The sequence below is a fragment of the Anopheles nili genome, chromosome 2 (assembly GCF_943737925.1).
Source record: "Anopheles nili chromosome 2, idAnoNiliSN_F5_01, whole genome shotgun sequence".
Taxonomy (NCBI): domain Eukaryota; kingdom Metazoa; phylum Arthropoda; class Insecta; order Diptera; family Culicidae; genus Anopheles; species Anopheles nili.
This window is the reverse complement of record NC_071291.1, coordinates 51,199,729-51,218,099: the sequence shown is the minus strand read 5'-3', so window position 1 is coordinate 51,218,099 and position 18,371 is coordinate 51,199,729. Positions and strand designations below refer to the sequence as shown.

The 18,371-nt window shown below is 44.9% G+C and overlaps 4 protein-coding genes across 4 annotated transcripts; 2 read left to right on the top strand and 2 right to left on the bottom strand.

Moving 5' to 3' along the window:
• Window positions 1–5,977: 5,977 nt before the first annotated feature.
• LOC128732256 (histone H3) lies at window positions 5,978–12,301 on the bottom strand. Its single transcript, XM_053825433.1, has 2 exons — window positions 12,260–12,301; window positions 5,978–6,388 (listed from the first exon to the last, which is right to left on the bottom strand). The coding sequence occupies exons 1-2, from the start codon at window positions 12,299–12,301 to the stop codon at window positions 5,978–5,980; spliced, it is 453 nt and encodes a 150-aa protein (XP_053681408.1).
• LOC128732257 (histone H4) lies at window positions 6,596–6,996 on the top strand. The gene has a single exon (XM_053825435.1). The coding sequence runs from the start codon at window positions 6,685–6,687 to the stop codon at window positions 6,994–6,996; it is 312 nt and encodes a 103-aa protein (XP_053681410.1). The 5' UTR covers window positions 6,596–6,684.
• Window positions 7,366–8,016, bottom strand: LOC128732258 (histone H2A). Its single transcript, XM_053825436.1, has one exon. It carries the CDS (start codon window positions 8,008–8,010, stop codon window positions 7,636–7,638), a length of 375 nt encoding a protein of 124 aa, XP_053681411.1. The 5' UTR covers window positions 8,011–8,016; the 3' UTR covers window positions 7,366–7,635.
• Window positions 12,302–13,086: 785 nt separating the features above from the next.
• Window positions 13,087–13,495, top strand: LOC128721796 (histone H2B). Its single transcript, XM_053815588.1, has one exon. The coding sequence runs from the start codon at window positions 13,087–13,089 to the stop codon at window positions 13,459–13,461; it is 375 nt and encodes a 124-aa protein (XP_053671563.1). The 3' UTR covers window positions 13,462–13,495.
• The last annotated feature ends 4,876 nt before the right edge of the window (window positions 13,496–18,371 follow it).

Genomic DNA, 18,371 nt, shown 5'->3' with positions numbered 1-18,371 from the left:
TCGCAAAATTTAAGCCATCTCAATGGGGAGCAAAGGGTGGCTCCCATACAAACCCCCCTTCAAAAAATGAATATTATCCGCTTAAAGTCATGTATGGTGCCCGATTTGGCTGAAATTTCATACATAGATCTTGCATTACTTAAAACTAATACTGGCAAAATTTCAAATCTGTAAATGATGTCCAATTTTTCTGAAATTTGACAAACATATTTCTTTTACATTCGGCAAAAGTATTCAAAACTTCATCCACCCTCGTGAGATAAAAAGGGGGGCTCCCATACAAACTCCCTCCGTTCAACAAATCTGTAATAATTACTAAACAATACAAAAAACCACCGGTTTGACTAAAATTCGGGTTGCATGTATCTTTTTCAATTTTATAAAAGAATCCAAATCTTTAGATGCTCCGGTGGGGAACAAATAAGGGCTCCCATACAACCCCTATCAAAGAAGGCAATATTATTCACTTAAAAATAAAAACACAGATCTGGTCGAAATTTAGCTCAAATGCATCTATTGATATTTTGCAAAAGAATCAAAAGTTTCGGCAGCCCCGATCAAGTAAAAAGGAAGGGCTTCTATACAACCACAAAAAAGGGGGCAAAAATACAACACAAAAACACAACCACAAAAAAGGAGGGCAAAATACAAATGAAGACCGAAGTATCCGCAATTCGACAAACATGTTTCTTTTAACTTTTCGAGCAGAAACTAAAGCTTCAGTTACCCCGAAGAAAAAACGGACATCTTCTATACCAGGGGTCTCCAAACTACGGCCCGCGAGGCCCTCCCGTGTGGCCCGCCAAGCTTTCGATAGATTTTTCCTCAGCTGCGGCTATTCCACTCAATTTTCATCTAAATTTTAGGTAAAAGATCACTCACTAACATTGCGAAACATAATATCAAAAATTTGAACACAAATTTTGATCAGATAAAGCCAAAAAAGCGATCAGTGAGAAGCATCGATATGATAAGATCGGTCTGGAAATGGATCGAAGGAAGCCCTAATGCCCAAGACCTACATATTACCAACCGAACGATGAATGATTTAATCCAAGGGTCTCCAAAATACTAATCCCATGCGGCCCGCATAACTTTCGATTTTGATTTTTAACGATGATTTTGTTAACAACAATAACAGTTTTCAGCATAACACACATGTCTCAGGGATCCCTTTCTGAGCATTTGTCTCGTACATTGTACAATACATAAAGAGTAATTTCAGTCAGGAAAGGAAGATTTCAGGAAAGTTTTCAACTTATCTTCTTGTACTTGTTTTTCTTGTACTTATCGGAATCGTTCACCTTCTGCTCGACTCCGGGTTGCTTACGAATGGCTCCGACCCAGTTGATGCGGGTTAACCCGCACATCGCTTATGCACACGGCAGTGAATGCAGTGAGAGCACTATTTTTCCACGATTTTTTTATGCAATATCCGAGCTAACAGAGTACGATTCACTAAAATTGGCACATTCGCTCTCGCTTCAATGCGTACAAAAAGGCGCAGCAAATTTAAATCCCATCGATTGGAGTCGACGCCGAGCGTGAGCCATCGGTGTGTGTGTATTTTCGCAAGCTGGTTAAAACTTTTTCGGAATACAATTTAGATTGGAGTAATTTTAGTTATTTAACTGTTGATGGAGGAAAAAATATGAGTGGTATTAAAAAAGGTTTGGTTGGACTAGTGAAGGAGGAGTGCAAAAAAAGAAATGTCCCTCAGCCTATGTTCATCCACTGTATGATTCACCAGCAAGCGTTGTGCGCTAAATATTTAGATATTAGCTGTGTACTTCATCCCGTAGTTAAAATAGTGAATTTCATTCGATCACACGGTCTGCATCATAGACAGTTTAGAAGCTTGTTGAAAGACAATGAATCAGATTTTCCAGATATGCCTTATTACACAGCAGTACGATGGTTAAGTTGTGGAAAACATTTAACAAGAATGCTTGAAATAAGAAAGGATGTTACGGAGTTTTTAGAAACAAAGGGCAAACCAGAACCGTTGCTACGTGATGAAAACTGGCTTTGGAAATTGGCATTTGCAGCAGACATAACAACTCACTTGAATTTACTGAATCTTAAACTTCAAGGACAGGACAATCTTATTTCCGATTTGTACACTCATATTAAGGCATTCAGACTAAAACTCAGGTTATTTTTAGAACAGCTACAGATAATAAACTTAACACATTTTCCAGAGTGTCAAAAATTTAAAGGACAAGCAAAGGCAGAATTCCCAGTTGATTATGCATTTGATTTAAGAACCAACCTACAAAAGCAGTTCAGTGAAAGGTTTTCTGAAGTAGTCGAAAAGGCTTCAGAAATTAGAATTTTTCAAAATCCATTCGATAACGTTGTTTTGGATTGTCCCAATGAATTGCAGTTGGAGGTCATCGAAATTCAAGCGAATGATAACCTGAAAGATAAATTCAAAGAAGGACTAATTGATTTATACAAATTTTTGCCGAAAAAAGATTTTCCAAACATGAGAGATTTTGCATGTAAGTACATTTCACTATTCGGAACACCATATTTGTATGAACAAACATTTTCTCGAATGAAATTCGTAAAGAATGATTTGAGATCCAACTTAACGGACAAACACATGGAATCTATACTGACGATAGGAACGTCAAATTTGAAACCCGAATTATCCGCAATTACAGCATCCAAGAAGCAATGCCATCATTCGCATTAGTTTCAAAAGATAAATACAGAAAAGTACAAATTGAATTCAACTAAAACTAAAACTAAACTTAAGAAATCAAGACAATGTGAAATACAGTGGCAATGTAAAATAAAGAACTATAAAGACAGGAATAAAGAACAAATATTGTGAGTATAATTTTGCATTGAACCTATTTTATAAAATTATTTCAATTCAGCTATTTCATTATCTAAAATTATAATTATTTTCTCAAACAACCACATCGGACACCACCCTCTCCGCCACCCTCCCTTCACCATCCAAATTGAATGCTATATTATTTTTGCAGATGATGGCCCTCAGCTGCGGCTATTCCACTCAAAGCGGCCCGCCATCTAAAAAGTTTGGAGACCCCTGTTCTATACCATTCGCTGCCCTCATTATGAAATAATATGTAGGTCTGTTAATTGCAATACAAAATTCAAACGATGACCAATTTGTCTGAACATGTTTTTTTTTAAATCTGTTTGTAAAAAGCCTAACCCTTCTGCCCCCTCAGAGAATAAAAGAGTAAGGGGTCTTCCATACATTCCCTTTCACAGTAATTGAAAATCGTTGAAAATACAAACGACATTGATTTAACCTAAATATTGCGTATGCATTTCTTAAAATTCTCTATACAATATGTGATGAAGTTTAAGTTTCCCGGTTTGATATATCTTTTCATTATTAAATATCACTGTGAAGTACATATGTCGTCGAAATCAACTAAAATTTTATCACTCAATACAAAGACTTTCAAAATTCCAGTTCTACAAGCGCATAATCCTCTCCCTCTACCAAACACAGAAAAGTTATTGAAAAATACATATGGCTTCCAATTCGATTGAAACACAGTACAAATGCTTCTTCCTATTCATAGTGCGACGAAAATTCATCTACGCCAGTGCGAAACAAAGGGAGGTTTCCAAAGAACATCCTGTCGGTATCACAAAGAAAATAATTCAGTCATAGCAATAAAGCTTGGTCCGGATGATTTTAGGTGAGGATGATTCTTTTTACACAAAATTTAAAAAAAGAGCTCCCATACGAGCTCTTCCTATTAGAGTATTGGAAAATATGGTCAAGCATAGCAATCATGTCCGATTTAAATGAAATGAGGCAAATTCCTTAAAATGTCAATATTTACTGGAAAATTAGAATGGAACGTTGCAGCTCTTTCGGTTGGAGACAATTTGGAGAGAGGTCATACAATACCTGTTCGGAATATTGAAAAAAAAATGCCCAAAGTAACAAATATCGTCTAATTTAACAACAACTTTTCATGTACGCCTTAAGCAACAAGTAGCAAAATATCATATTCTCCAATGCGGAAACAGCGGTATGCAACCTTTATTTATTGGAATGTTCAAAAATCGCTCATCGATACAAATGTTTTTTTGTTTATTCTTTCTAACGAGTAACTTTTACATTATGGACAGGAAAGGAATTTCCATTTCCAGAATAAAAGAAATTCACAAAAATGTAAAGACGTCAACAAACAGTTCAGTTTCCTGCAACTTTTCTCTCTTCTACCGTTTATTTAGACACTAAACTGCAATTAGAAACTCAACTCCACGCATGTCAAAATTTAAAAGTGTAAAATATTTTTCAACATATTGTTGTACATAACGCTATGCCCTTTTTTCAGTAAGATTCAATTTTAAATTGTGTTGAGTTACGTTGGAAATGTGGTTGGTGTAATAAATTTGAATATGGATTTCAGAGCGTATTGTTTACGAACATGGAATGGCCTTTTGAAAGTAACAGCAATACAGATGAAATATAAAAGAAATGGAAAATTGTTTGCGGGCAGCATTAATAACGAAATAAGAATAAGAGATAGAAAAGTAGAAAGAATTTGATCGTCATACATGCTCAAAATGGAACCACATGCTACTTTTCTTCATTGTTATGCAAATAAATTGATATGACGCATCCAAGAAAAATGATAGTGATAAAAAAGGATTTTCGAAAGAGTTTAAGCGGAAAACACCAGGCATAAAAAATAGGTTTTACTAAATTCATAACGTGAAAGATGCGAAAGTTTAGGGAGAAATTTTTTGGTAAGAACGTGTTAGTCATACGAAGCGAAGATTATGAAGAGAAATGGTAGCTGTGAAACAAAAAGAGAAGAAAGGATTTGATAAATAATCCTTTCCTTGATAGCTAAGATGGTTTAAACGGTAGATTTGTTAAAAAAGGAATGCAGGACAGTTTGAAAAAGCACGGTATAGCCAATTGGATAAATTGTGTCAAGATCAACAGAGAAAGATGAATTAAATGAAATAGAAAACCTTGAAAGACGACGCTAGGAATCACGTAAAAACAATGGATACAACTAAATGAGAAAAAAAGTATATACACCCCAAAAATTGAATTACATGTTGGTTAGTTGATGTTTGATACAATTTCATATTCAATTTTCCTTAATTTTAATAGCGGATTATATTCTCAAGCTTGATTTAGTGTCTTTCTTTAATATAATTATAATATATTTTCAACAGAATGGTCGTGCGCGAACCGTGCAAAACACCGAAAAGCAACAGAGACAGTATATATCGGTAGCGAATCGTGACTCACCGTAAGCGTCACATAAATGAGCGAGCGAATACGCATGAGAAATAGCATAGTGCCATTTCATTCGACATCGCAACAGCTGATGTAAGAAAGGCTTGTACTGGGTGTGGCCCAGTCGTACAGCAAATTCAAGTCGTAAATTTTGAAGGTCATTTCAAGGTCAAGTTTCCCGACGCTTACTGTCGAAGACGTATAGGAAAAGGGGGTCCCGGGCGAGGAAAATGGTGAAAATTTTTTTTGCAGCTAAAAATCGAGAAAAATCGAATGAACAATTAACTGCTCTACGCATATGGGTGCAAATGGTGCCTTTTGTCCGAAAAATGGAAAAAACTGTTCGCGGCTAACACCCGGTCGACTAGCAGCGCCCGGGCGATGACGTCAACGGTACGCCAGCGGGCCCTGCTAGTCGACCGGGTGTTAGCCGCGAACAGTTTTTTCCATTTTTCGGACAAAAGGCACCATTTGCACCCATATGCGTAGAGCAGTTAATTGTTCATTCGATTTTTCTCGATTTTTAGCTGCAAAAAATTTTTCACCATTTTCCTCGCCCGGGACCCCCTTTTCCTATACGTCTTCGACAGTAAGCGTCGGGAAACTTGCGTTGGGAAACTTGCTTCAACAATTCTTTCCAATCGACAATTGGTGGTCCTGAAAAGGACCGTTTTTTTTGTGGGTGTTTTGTGGGACCGACCGATCGACCGAACCGACTTAAGCACGCTCGCCACGGATACGACGCGCCAGCTGGATGTCCTTTGGCATGATGGTAACACGCTTGGCGTGAATCGCGCACAGATTCGTGTCCTCAAACAGACCGACCAAGTACGCCTCGCTGGCCTCCTGCAGCGCCATCACGGCCGAGCTCTGGAAGCGCAGATCGGTCTTGAAGTCCTGGGCGATCTCACGCACCAGCCGCTGGAAGGGCAGCTTGCGGATCAGCAGTTCGGTCGACTTCTGGTAGCGACGGATCTCGCGCAGCGCGACAGTACCGGGGCGGTAACGATGGGGCTTCTTCACACCACCAGTGGCCGGGGCACTCTTGCGCGCTGCCTTGGTGGCGAGCTGCTTGCGGGGAGCCTTTCCTCCGGTTGACTTGCGGGCAGTTTGCTTGGTACGGGCCATCTCTTAGTTGGTTGGTTGGTTGCTTGGATGCTGCGCTGCTGGAACCGTTTCCTCTGAGTATAAGCACTGAAATAACGCGCAAAACAGCTAGACGTCTCCTTTATAAAAGCTTCGCTGTGTATGCGTGTACACACACACATACAAACACACGTAAGCCACAACTACACGCTCATTCGACAGCATCTTTAAATAGGCGAAAGCCGGTAAAACTGCTAACATTCTAACACCAACCTCAACAGAGTGCGCATCGATCGTGCGATTGACCATCGATCCGATTAACCGAAGAGAACCGAATCATGACCGGACGCGGCAAGGGAGGCAAAGGATTGGGCAAAGGAGGAGCCAAGCGTCACCGTAAAGTGTTACGTGATAACATCCAGGGCATCACCAAGCCAGCCATCCGCCGTCTGGCGCGCCGTGGTGGTGTCAAGCGCATCTCCGGTCTCATCTACGAGGAAACCCGTGGTGTGCTGAAGGTGTTCCTGGAGAACGTCATCCGTGACGCGGTCACGTACACCGAGCACGCCAAGCGCAAAACCGTCACCGCGATGGATGTCGTTTACGCGCTCAAGCGCCAGGGACGCACGCTCTACGGTTTTGGAGGTTAAGTCGCCAGCAGCAGCAACCGCCGCTACCATCACACATACAAAACGGTCCTTTTCAGGACCACAACTAGCATTTTGTCAAAGAATTATATCGCTCTCTATCGCTTTCGCTAGGACCACATGCTAGCTAGCATTTTGCAGCTACGTGAAAATTCCAAGTCATATTTGCCATGACCAACTAACACAGCCAACTCTACCGTACTGCCCACGAAAGACTCAAATCTACCCAAATTGCTTGCAGGTCAATGTTTTTTGTAGGATCGTTATTCCTGCAGGATACCGGGTACGAATTCATGTGGGCTTAACTGGATGTGGGACTGGCATAGTACGGCCCCCGCCTGTATTTTGTATTGGTGTATATTTCACACTTTAGTGTTGCCAACTTAATCTAGATTCCTACTCTTTACTCAGTATCTGCTTTAGGGGTGGCTCTGAGCCTTATAACTTTTATTTGCTGTCTGCAGAAGCCCGCTTAGTTTTATTTTTTTTCTCAGTTTTATATCAACATCCCTGCGACTGAAACGTTCTTTCTGTACTATGCTATGCTACACTTCTTTTCCTAATGACTTTTGTCGCCCTGAAAAGGACGGTTTTTGCTTTGGGGTGTACGATGCCGATACGATCGATCGTGGCGACTCAGACTTAGGCCTTCTTCTCAGTTTTCTTCGGCAACAACACGGCCTGGATGTTGGGAAGGACGCCACCCTGGGCGATAGTCACTCCCGACAGCAGTTTGTTCAACTCCTCGTCATTGCGGATCGCAAGCTGCAGATGACGTGGGATGATGCGCGTCTTCTTGTTGTCACGGGCGGCGTTTCCTGCCAACTCGAGAACTTCAGCGGCCAGATATTCCATCACGGCGGCCAGATAGACCGGCGCTCCGGCACCGACACGTTCGGCATAGTTGCCCTTACGCAGCAGCCGATGGATACGACCAACCGGGAATTGCAAACCGGCACGATTCGAGCGGGACTTTGCCTTTCCCTTAACTTTTCCTCCTTTGCCACGGCCAGACATGGTTATGTTGCTTTATTGATGCTAAACTCAACTCTGTGTGCGTCTTGCGCTCTCGCAGGTTCGATTCTCAGACTAGCGTAAAAGGGACGTTCTCCGATTTATATATTGCCGCCAGATACGACCCGAAGCAGTCGAGCTGTCGAGGGTCGGCACGGCACCCAGTTAAAAGCGGGTTCCGGCCCGCAGGGAACCCCTACCCCTCCCCCAAGAACTCGTTGAACACCGGTAGCGTTCGGACGTGTTCACTGGTACCGTGCTGTGTTGTGCTCTCGACAGGAAGTGCAATAGTGTGCGTGTAACCGCGATTGGCCTCTTCGAGGCCCCCACGCCAGTAACCAGCGGTTTTGCCGCCAAAACGGTCTTTTTTAAGACCATAAGCGTTGTAGCTAAAGGGTGCGAAATGTACCCGTGGCGTACCGCCACCTCCAAGGCGACGGACGTGGCCTCGCGGAAGAGGCGGCTGGCTCTCGCGGCGCGGGAGTCAGCAGTGGACGACCGGAAAGGTCGTAAAAGAGTGTGCGAGAAGGCACGCTCTAGTGTCGCCCCCTCGGTGGCGAAACCTGTGCTGCAGGTTACTGCAGCAACAGCAACAACGCAGGAGGCCCCGATGGACCTTCCTGTGAATGAGGCTTCGGCCTCGAATGTGGCGGGAAACGTGGAATCCCGCCGTGAAAAGATCCCGCCCTTCGTGGTGTGGGATCTGACGGAGCAGCACCACAGTTCGCTGTGTGCTGACATGAAGAAGGAGCAGCTTTCTGCTACCTTTACGTTCCTTCCGCGGAACTTCTGCAGGGTATCCTGCAGAACCCGGAAGGACCATGAGGCGGTCAAGGGACTCTTGATCGCCTTGAAGCGTGAGTTTTTCACGCATGATTTTCAGGGGGACAAGCCCTACCAGCTTGTCCTCAAAGGGCTTCGGTATGGTTCCTCGGACCATGTCTTGGCCTTCCTGCAGGAGCAGGGTCTCACACCCACTGCGGTCCGTGAGATGAATGTAGGAGCCCTCGAGAAGGTCTCCTGCAAAGCGTTTGTGATCTCCTTCTCGAAGGGGACCACGACGCTTGAGCAGGTGCGTGGGATCACGCACCTGAATTACACGCGCGTTTGGTGGGAGAAATTCTCCCCCAAACGCTCGGAGTGCACGCAGTGCAGCAACTGCCTGCATTTCGGCCATTCGGCAAAAATGTGCCACATGGCCGCCCGCTGCATCAAGTGCGGCGGGAAGCATCTGGCTCGACAGTGCGCTGTCGAGCTCGATAATAAGCGCAGGTGCGCGAACTGTATGGGCAATCATAGCCCATACAACCCGCACTGCTCTGCGCGACTTGCCTTTCTGCGAAAGCAGAAAGGCAATGTGGAGCCCATGAAGCCGTTGCGTACGGTCGAAGTGGGCCCCCACGTAAGGTACGTGCCGGCCCCGTCGCCGGATAACCCTGCGTGGAATAAGGCACTTCCGTGGGTGCAGGAGCACCCCAAGAACACCCCCGCCCCCGTAAACGCTCCCGTTTGCGCGTGTGAGGGATGTCCATCGCGGAAGCCAGCCCCGAAGGCACCGACGCCAGGTGCCTCCCTGCCGACACCAGCCCTGCAGCAGCCAACGCCGCAGGAACAGCCGGCCAAGCGCAAGAAGAAGCGCGGAGGCAAGAAGAAGAAGGCCTCTAACAAACAGCTACAGCAGCAGCAACCGCAGCAGCTGGAAAGCACTACCGCACCGACGGCTCCCCAAGGGGCTCCGAAGGCTGCGAAGAAAGCCAGCCGCCAGCCTGCCCAGGATAAGCTGGATAAACTGCGGGAGACGTTGTCTCAACAGCAGCAGCAGCAATCCCAGGCAGAGGATGAGTTGGAGAGCCAGTTCGGCGCCATCGTCCGCCTCTGGCTTGAGTTTAAAAGGGTGGCTAAGGTCCTCCCTAGGGATCAAATGTTAACTCATATGATCTCCTTTATCATTCGCAGTGACCCTTAGATGTGCCACCTGGAATGCCCGCTCCATCGCCCAGAAGAAGATGGAGCTTATAGATTTCCTGAAGACCAAGGAAATCGACCTGATGGCCCTGACGGAAACCCACCTCCAACCGGATCGGGCCTTCAACCTACCAGACCACGCCGTGGTCCGCCTCGATAGACAGGGAAGTACATATGGTGGCATTGCCATCCTTGTCCGTCGTAGCATTAAATTCCGCACCCTTTCTCTTCCAGGGACGGAGCTGGTGGAAGCAGCTGGAGTCGAGTTAACCTCCTCCCAGGGCAGCTTCCGCTTCTACGCAGCCTATTGCCCCCGGCAAGCCCGCGAGGTGGACAGATCCGTGGAGACGCTGAAAGCAGACCTCCGGAAGCTCACAAGAGCCCCTGGCCGATACATCATCGCTGGGGATCTGAATGCGAGGCACCACGCCTGGGGAAATGCGGCTGTGAACAAGAACGGGAAAGTGCTGTATGAAGATGCGCAAGCAGGCTTCTATTCGGTGCTGTTCCCGTTCCAACCCACTTTTAACAATGGAAGGAGCTACTCGACGTTGGACATATTCCTGTCAAATATGGACAACGTGGATACTCCAACAACGCAGACGGCGTTATCATCGGACCACCTGCCAGTGGTGCTGGACATTGCGGCGGACACTGTGACGCAAGCCAGGAGGCAGCGGCGGGACTATAGGGCGGCGAACTGGACGAAGTTCGAACGGGCCGTCGATAGATCCCTGGATACGCGTGTGCCCCTATGCTCGATAGACGATATCGATGCAGCCGTGACTAGCTTTATAAGTAGTGTTAGGGAAGCGGAAGATAGGGCCGTTCCCCTGGTGGCTACTAAAGCCAAGCTAGTCGAGATAGATCTGGAAACGCTACGCCTCATAAAGTTACGCAACTCTATGAGGCGTCGTTTCCAGCGTACCGCAGATAGGGCTTACTACCTAGCATATAGGAAACTTAGTAAGGTAGTAAGGAACCGTCTGGGGCAAGCTAGGAACGAGCATTTCTCGAAGGAGATGCGCTCGATGCCCAAAAACTCTCGTCCTTTTTGGAGGGTTACGAAAGTTTTAAAGAATAGACCTAGGCCTATTCCGCCCCTGGGTGAAGCTCCTAATCGGAGTTTCACGCCAGAAGAAAAAGTTCAGCTCTTGGCTGAACATTTTGCTCACTCACATCGAGTGAGCGACACGATGCCTAGTCCGCACGATGCTGTTGTTAGCAACAGCATCCGCGGACTAGCATCGGCTCAATGTTCGCTTCCTGACACTGACCGGGCCACCTTGGAAGAGGTCCGGACACTTATAAAGTACAGTGTCGGGTTCAAAGCTCCGGGACCTGACAACATCTTTAACGTGATGTTAAAGCATGTTGGTCTCAGAGCTACGAGCTTCTTAACCAGCATCTTTAATAGATGTCTGGAATTGGGGTATTTCCCGACGATATGGAAACTTGCAAAAGTCGTTCCAATCCGGAAAGTGGGGAAGGATCCTTCCCTAGTTTCGAGCTACCGTCCGATCTCCCTCTTGCCTGCTGTAAGCAAGGTTTTTGAGAGGGTGATACATACGCGGATGGAGGCCCACTGCTCTGACAACAATGTGTTGACAGATGTTCAGTTTGGATTCCGAAGAGGACACTCTACAGCTCACCAGCTGCAGCGTGTCCTGAATGTCATCAATGACGGAAAGCGTTGTGGAAAGTCCACTGCGATGGCCTTATTGGACATCGAAAAGGCTTTCGACAACGTTTGGCACGACGGCCTATTGCATAAGCTTCGTGCCCAAGGATTTCCGACGTACTTAGTGAGAACCATTCAGTCCTATCTGAGTTCTCGTACGTCGGTTGTTCATTTAGGGGGGACAATGTCCGCCCCCTATGCCAACTGTGCAGGCGTTCCACAGGGGAGTGTCTTAGGACCACTCCTGTACAACTGTTTTACGTCGGATGTTCCCGACATGGACAACCATACGCAGCTGTCGTTATATGCAGACGACACTGCGATTTTATACTCCTCTCGTAATCTGGAGTGTCTTCAAGGAGGACTTCAGAGAGGTTTGGATAAATATATCCAATACCTCAACGAGTGGAGGATAAGGGTAAATTATAAAAAGACCCAGGTGATGGTGATCCCTTACAAGCGACAGATGCTTATGGCTTCTGTCGTGCGTAAGGTGAAACCCATCACAATGCATAGCAAGGAAATCCCCTGGTCCACGGATGTGCGCTACCTCGGGGTTACCTATGATCGAAAGCTGTCGTTCCGACAGCATGTAGATCATCTTGCTTCCAAGACGTTTGGTCTCCTAAGGAGTTTGTATCCGCTCATCGCGCGACGCTCGGGACTGTCGAGGGATAATAAACTTATTATCTATCGACAAGTCATCCTGCCAGTGCTGATGTACGGATCAAATGTCTGGAGCAATTGCTCAAAAGCGGATATCCTAGTGGTGCAGAGAATCCAGAACAAGTTTCTGAAGATGATTCTCAATCTGCCCACTAGGTATCCCACTAGGGACCTGCATATAGATGCAGGGATCCCATTGGTAAGCGAGCGCATTGAGACTAGTCTCATGCGACTCCAACTCACCTCCCGGAACTCAGCACATGCTCTGATCCGGGACCTTTTTAGGTGAATTTTTTAAGTAGTGTGTAGTTAGGTGTAGGTTGGTTATTTAGTTTTAAGGTAGTTAGATTTAATTTTAAGGAAAAATGGGGTCCGTCCCCGATAGATGGCCTTGCGTGCCATCAACTTCCAGCCATGCGTGCTGAGAATTATCTAGCCAGGTAGGGAAAGTTTTAGGCAGAACAGCTTAGGGCCGGTACCAATGACTAGACAGGATTGAAAAATTATAAGGCTCAGTAGCCACACCTAGCGTAGATACTCAGGAATCAGAGTAGGAACCTAGATCAGAGGATGTCATCACGTTTTAGGGGTGTCATCACAAAAGTTGTAGAAAAACATTAGTGTATAAATAAAATTATATGCCATTTATTGGTCCTACCGCAGGGAACCCCTAGTTTCGAGAGAACAACGATTCCGTACGCTTCGTGTATCGCGCTCACATCTCCCGAGTTTTGTTGTACCAGCAGCAGCAGCATCTTTGCATCGAAATGGCACCGAAAACCAGCGGAAAAGCCGCCAAGAAGTCCGGAAAGGCTCAGAAGAACATTTCTAAGTCGGACAAAAAAAAGAAAAGGAAGACCCGCAAGGAAAGCTATGCCATCTACATCTACAAGGTGCTGAAGCAAGTCCACCCGGACACTGGCATTTCGTCCAAGGCGATGAGCATCATGAATAGCTTCGTCAACGACATCTTCGAGCGCATTGCCGCCGAGGCGTCCCGACTGGCGCACTACAACAAGCGCTCGACGATCACGTCCCGCGAAATCCAAACCGCGGTCCGTCTGCTCCTGCCCGGTGAGCTGGCCAAGCACGCCGTCTCCGAAGGCACGAAGGCCGTCACCAAGTACACCAGCTCGAAGTAAGCTAACGCGCTGTTCAAAACGACGACGAAAGCCACCAAACAAAAAAAAACGGTCCTTTTCAGGACCACAACTATTGCTTTGCAAGAGAATTGTTCTGCTGTGCTCATATGTGTTATGTTTGTGCGATCGTGTACCCAAGCCCCTTTCCTATCGCTTACGCTTCTATCAAATTCAACAAATCAATTCAAATTGTTCGCCTACTATTTGTTTCATGTGTTTCGAGGATACGAAGAATTCGTATCCGTTCGTTCGTTCGTTGCACATCCGTAGCCTAAAACAGAAAAGAAATCATTTCATTAAAAGACCAACAAGCTGCTATGCTTACCATCTCCGGAGGACGCTTTCCATCATTTCGGTAGCGCCGAGATTGTTGTCGTCGTCAAGAGAGCATTATTATCATATATACACACACACACACCGTTCCGTTCTTTTAGTAGAGGAGAGTTGGGTTTCTCGTACATTTGGCTGAAACGGTAGATGGAAGGACATCGTCGTTAAAAGTATACATCGTATAGGATATTCTCCTTTGAGAAGCAAGCGATCGTGCCTGGTGTCGCGAACGAATACGGTCGCTCACCGGCTCCTCAGAACTCATCCGGCAGTAGCTTTCATTGGCCAGAAAACGCTTAGAAATTTGCCGCTTGGTTCGCTTTGGCTTCCTCTCATTTGCTATGATCTCCCTGCTGTGGAAAACCAACGAAGCTCGGGAAAGCATGCTCCCCTTTTTTACTCGGTTTCCAAACTATACTTCGATCGTCTGAGCATGCTAGCCGAAGCGTTAGCGTACGGCACAAGCACACGTGGTATCATCACCATCGGGTCGGGTTCAAGTCTCGACTGAGTCGCACTGCGTAGCACAGCTACGTGAGTCTAAGTTCAAGTCATATAGAAAGCTCTAGCAAAGCCGCGGGCTTTTGACCGTTCGTTGGCTTGTGGTTGAGCCAGCCATTTCCCAAGAACAAACGTGTATGATCTGAGAGGTGAACACGTGCGATATCCTCTTAACCACGCGTTGACCGTTACGCTTACGGTGTTGAGTTGGCAGCAGGTCTAGCTGTTTTGTCATACAGTGTTCGATGGCCATGGATTACGGGGAATCCTTTTATAGAGTAGTCTTCGGTTGTATGTGAAACAACCCAATCAATCTTCTTCTTCTTTACTGGCCCGATCATTGAAGTCCTGTGTACAAAACAATCAATCAATATTCAGTCAGCTGCCTCTTGTCATGTGGTTTGTGTAATCTGCTCTGATGCTCCTTGCATGTAAGGAAAGGTTCGCCGTCGTTTCACTATCGTTTACCGGCCCCTACAAATAAAAGCACGAATTGTTTAAAAAAAATCGTCTAACCTAATCTGCAGCATACATACCATACCATACCATACTAGCCGCTCGGCACCCAGGCGCACAGAGAATTTGAGCTTCTTCTTCAGCTTCGTTCAGCTTCAATTGGCATTGGCAATCACAACTTTGTTTGGTCCTAAGCACCGGTGGTCCTAAGCATCGATGCCGTACATCCAACCTGACACTCCATACAATCAATACAATTGTCACACACAGTGGCGAAATGTAAAAAAACAAAGCCACCCTATGTTTATGCTAGTGCCGTTTGACGTTTGCATGGTGATTTTTTTGGGTACTGTCCACATTGCGCACGAATTGTGACTAGCAGCTAGCTACACTCGCAGGCGTCCCTTTTGCACACACGCACACGTTTCCTGGCGTGTCTATGGGCACGAATGATTTCACACGAATGATTTCCAGTAGAAACCATACACACACGCACGCACGCGTGCCAATTCTTGCCAACCTTCGCACTGATGATCGGAACAAAAGAGCAACACGCGTTGCGCGTTGTTCCTGGAAGAAACTTCGCCGTGGGTAGCCCACGCCGCACACGTAATGTATCGACATGCGCACGCGCACAGCACAATCGCTATCACCTGTGGCTGCTTTTTCCAGTTCCAACAAACACGCACATTTTAAGTACTTTTCCGGTGAAAGAAGCTCCCAGCTCTCAGAAACAAAGGTATCCCTACCGATAGTTACACACACACACACACGCGCGCGCGCACACACACATCCTGTCACACTACTTGCGGCTGGCGGACGTCCGATCCCGTTCAAGTGCTGCGTACTAATGACACTTCCTTGTTTGCGTTGCGCCCGTAGTAGAGTGAGACAACCAAAGCAAAGCAGGATAACAGGTGAACTCGTGAGCGTAATGCAGCCAATATGGCAATTAATCGATGAATTTGTATATTGATTCGATGAACAGCGGAATAAAGCACGGTTGATACTATTTTTTTTTTCGTGGAGTATTTGGATTCATATCACACTCATTTTTTTGTTATGAAAAAGTTAGCCGGAGGGGCATTATCACGGACCTGCCAGGGGGCATTATCACGGACAGAACGGAAACGCGAATTAGAGAAAATGCAAAGCCATCCAGGGTCACCTAGAATGGAACGAATGGATGGGGATGGGCTTGACATGATGTATCTTATTAACAACGTGCGTGCCATGTCAGTCAAAAGGTGACTGACGGCAGCTTTTCCACATTTCCATATCACCCCTTTTTGGGGTGACGGCAAAAATGCTTCATATTAAAATGCCATTTTCGTATATTTAGAACAGCTATTATTCCCACTTATCACATTTATGACCAAACAGAAATACGAAGGAACGCAAAAAAAGCCAACAATTCATCGGAAATTCCTCGAAAATTTCAAACGTAGAACTTGAAGAATTAGAGCCGGTGCAACCGTGGCTCTGACGTATGAGCTCGAAGAATCGCTAGAATCGTAGCATTTTGTGCACTTAATGGGCATTTAATGAACGGATTTAAAACTTTCATTGATAATTTTATTCTTGACTTTTATTCTTTTTGATAATTTTATTCTTTGAATTGAGCTAAATAAGTTTCTTATCTTACAAATAACAATGACCCAAAAGGGATGACACAAATTCATCAAACTCTTTTTGATCCTTTCGGTATGATATGGTGGAAGCTGCGTGTCCCACAGCCAAAAACGTTTGGCGACATGGCGACATGACACCGTATTATCTCCACTCAACAGCATCGCTGCGAGTCCACTCAAAGTCATAGTGTAAGTTTTGAGTAACAGCATGTTTAGACCAGAGTTTTTGAAACCAATTGGGTATCATCACCATTTTGCCTGGTAGAAAATGTAACAGAAAAAGGCCCGTTTATTGTTGTACATTGCAGCGTGTCTTTGAGCACTCGAACTATAGAATCACTCCACATCAATCAGTTGCCTAACGTTTGTATTTGGTGTATGACGCGCAACTTTACTTACAAAATTCAAATTCAGTGTTTCATTAAGCGCAATTGAACCTGCAAATTGATTGAGCACGACTTGGTGACATATCCCGTTCAAGCATAGCCTTGCAGTTTGCTAGGTCCTTTGCCGCAGCTTCGCATTGAAAAATCTGATCCATCCACCCCAATTGCTATGTTCGTGTGCGCCTGGATCTGAGCTGACTTTCATTGTCGAACACCTTGCAGGTGAATCTCGAATCCTCAATGGGGAACAAAGGGGGGCTCCCATATCAACCAAAAGTTGACAAATTGTTGACTGAACAGGATTTATAAATCTGTTTGTAAAGAAGCCAAACCGTCCTTTGGAGACACCCTGACAAATGATATCTGATTTGACCTAAACATTGCGTATACGCTTCTTAAAACTCTCTATACAAAATGTGATGAAGTATAAGTTTCCCGGTTTGGTATATCCTTTTAGCATAAAATATTCACCTCGGAGTAAAAATGTCGTCGAAATCAACTCTAATTTTATCACCTAATTCAGTGAAAAAAACTATAAACTTTGAATCGAATTCTTTGCACTACCTACGGAGAATACTACGATAAAGTTATGTTAAAATTCAAAAACATTGTATTCTTTGATATTAAAAAACAACGATGTAGTTTTTAAGTAATTTTCTGAAACACTGAGCCATTTATCAGCACGTTTTTAACAACACACTAAAATAAAAACGGGTGACAATTTGTTCATAATCATTTTTTCGAAATCGAAGGACTGCAAAGGGGTTGAAATCAAAACAAACATTTAAATCTTTAATTTATAAATAAAAATAAATCAATCAAAATATGTTTAATGCTTCGCTCTCCTCTTCGCAATGTCAACATTTGCGACAACAATAACAACATACATCAACAATGTTTTTGTTTGTACTAGAAGGCAAACAATCCTTGCAAATATATCTGCATGGCAAATTGGATTGCTAAAATTGGTCTATAGTTCTGTTTGTTCTAGCGCGTTTTATCTATTTTGTACTTGGCAAAATCTAGTGTACAGTCAAACGTCAGAGTAAAAACAAATTATTTGTATTTAAACACAAAGCTTTACGATCATCGATGCAATAGATCATATTGTTGACATTAAACTTTACATCCAAAAAAAAGGAAAAAAGGGCAAATAGAGCACAGCAGAGCATAGAACAAACAGTACGGACAAATACTACGGTCCTACGGGGCGGTTTAAACGTCAAATTTTCCTCAACCCTACTCGGTAATGATCGTAACACCGTCAAAGTCAATGCCAATATTGGCAAATACTTAATAGAAAGGGTGAAAAAAAATCATACTTTCAGTGGTTCAGTGCTTCAATGATACAACTCTTGGCCAACAATAATTTTTATCTGGAAATACGACGTTTTCATAATGCAGCTGTACGATCAGGCTCCGATGGAAGGACCGGTCATTTGTTCGCGCAGCTTGCTTTGGTTGCCGCACACCAAGTCATGGCGAGAGCGCATTGCTCGTCGTACGCCACCTCTCACTCTCTTGCAAACGCAGCGCCCGGGCGATGACGTCAACGGTACGCCAGCGGGCCCTGCTAGTCGACCGGGTGTTAGCCGCGAACAGTTTT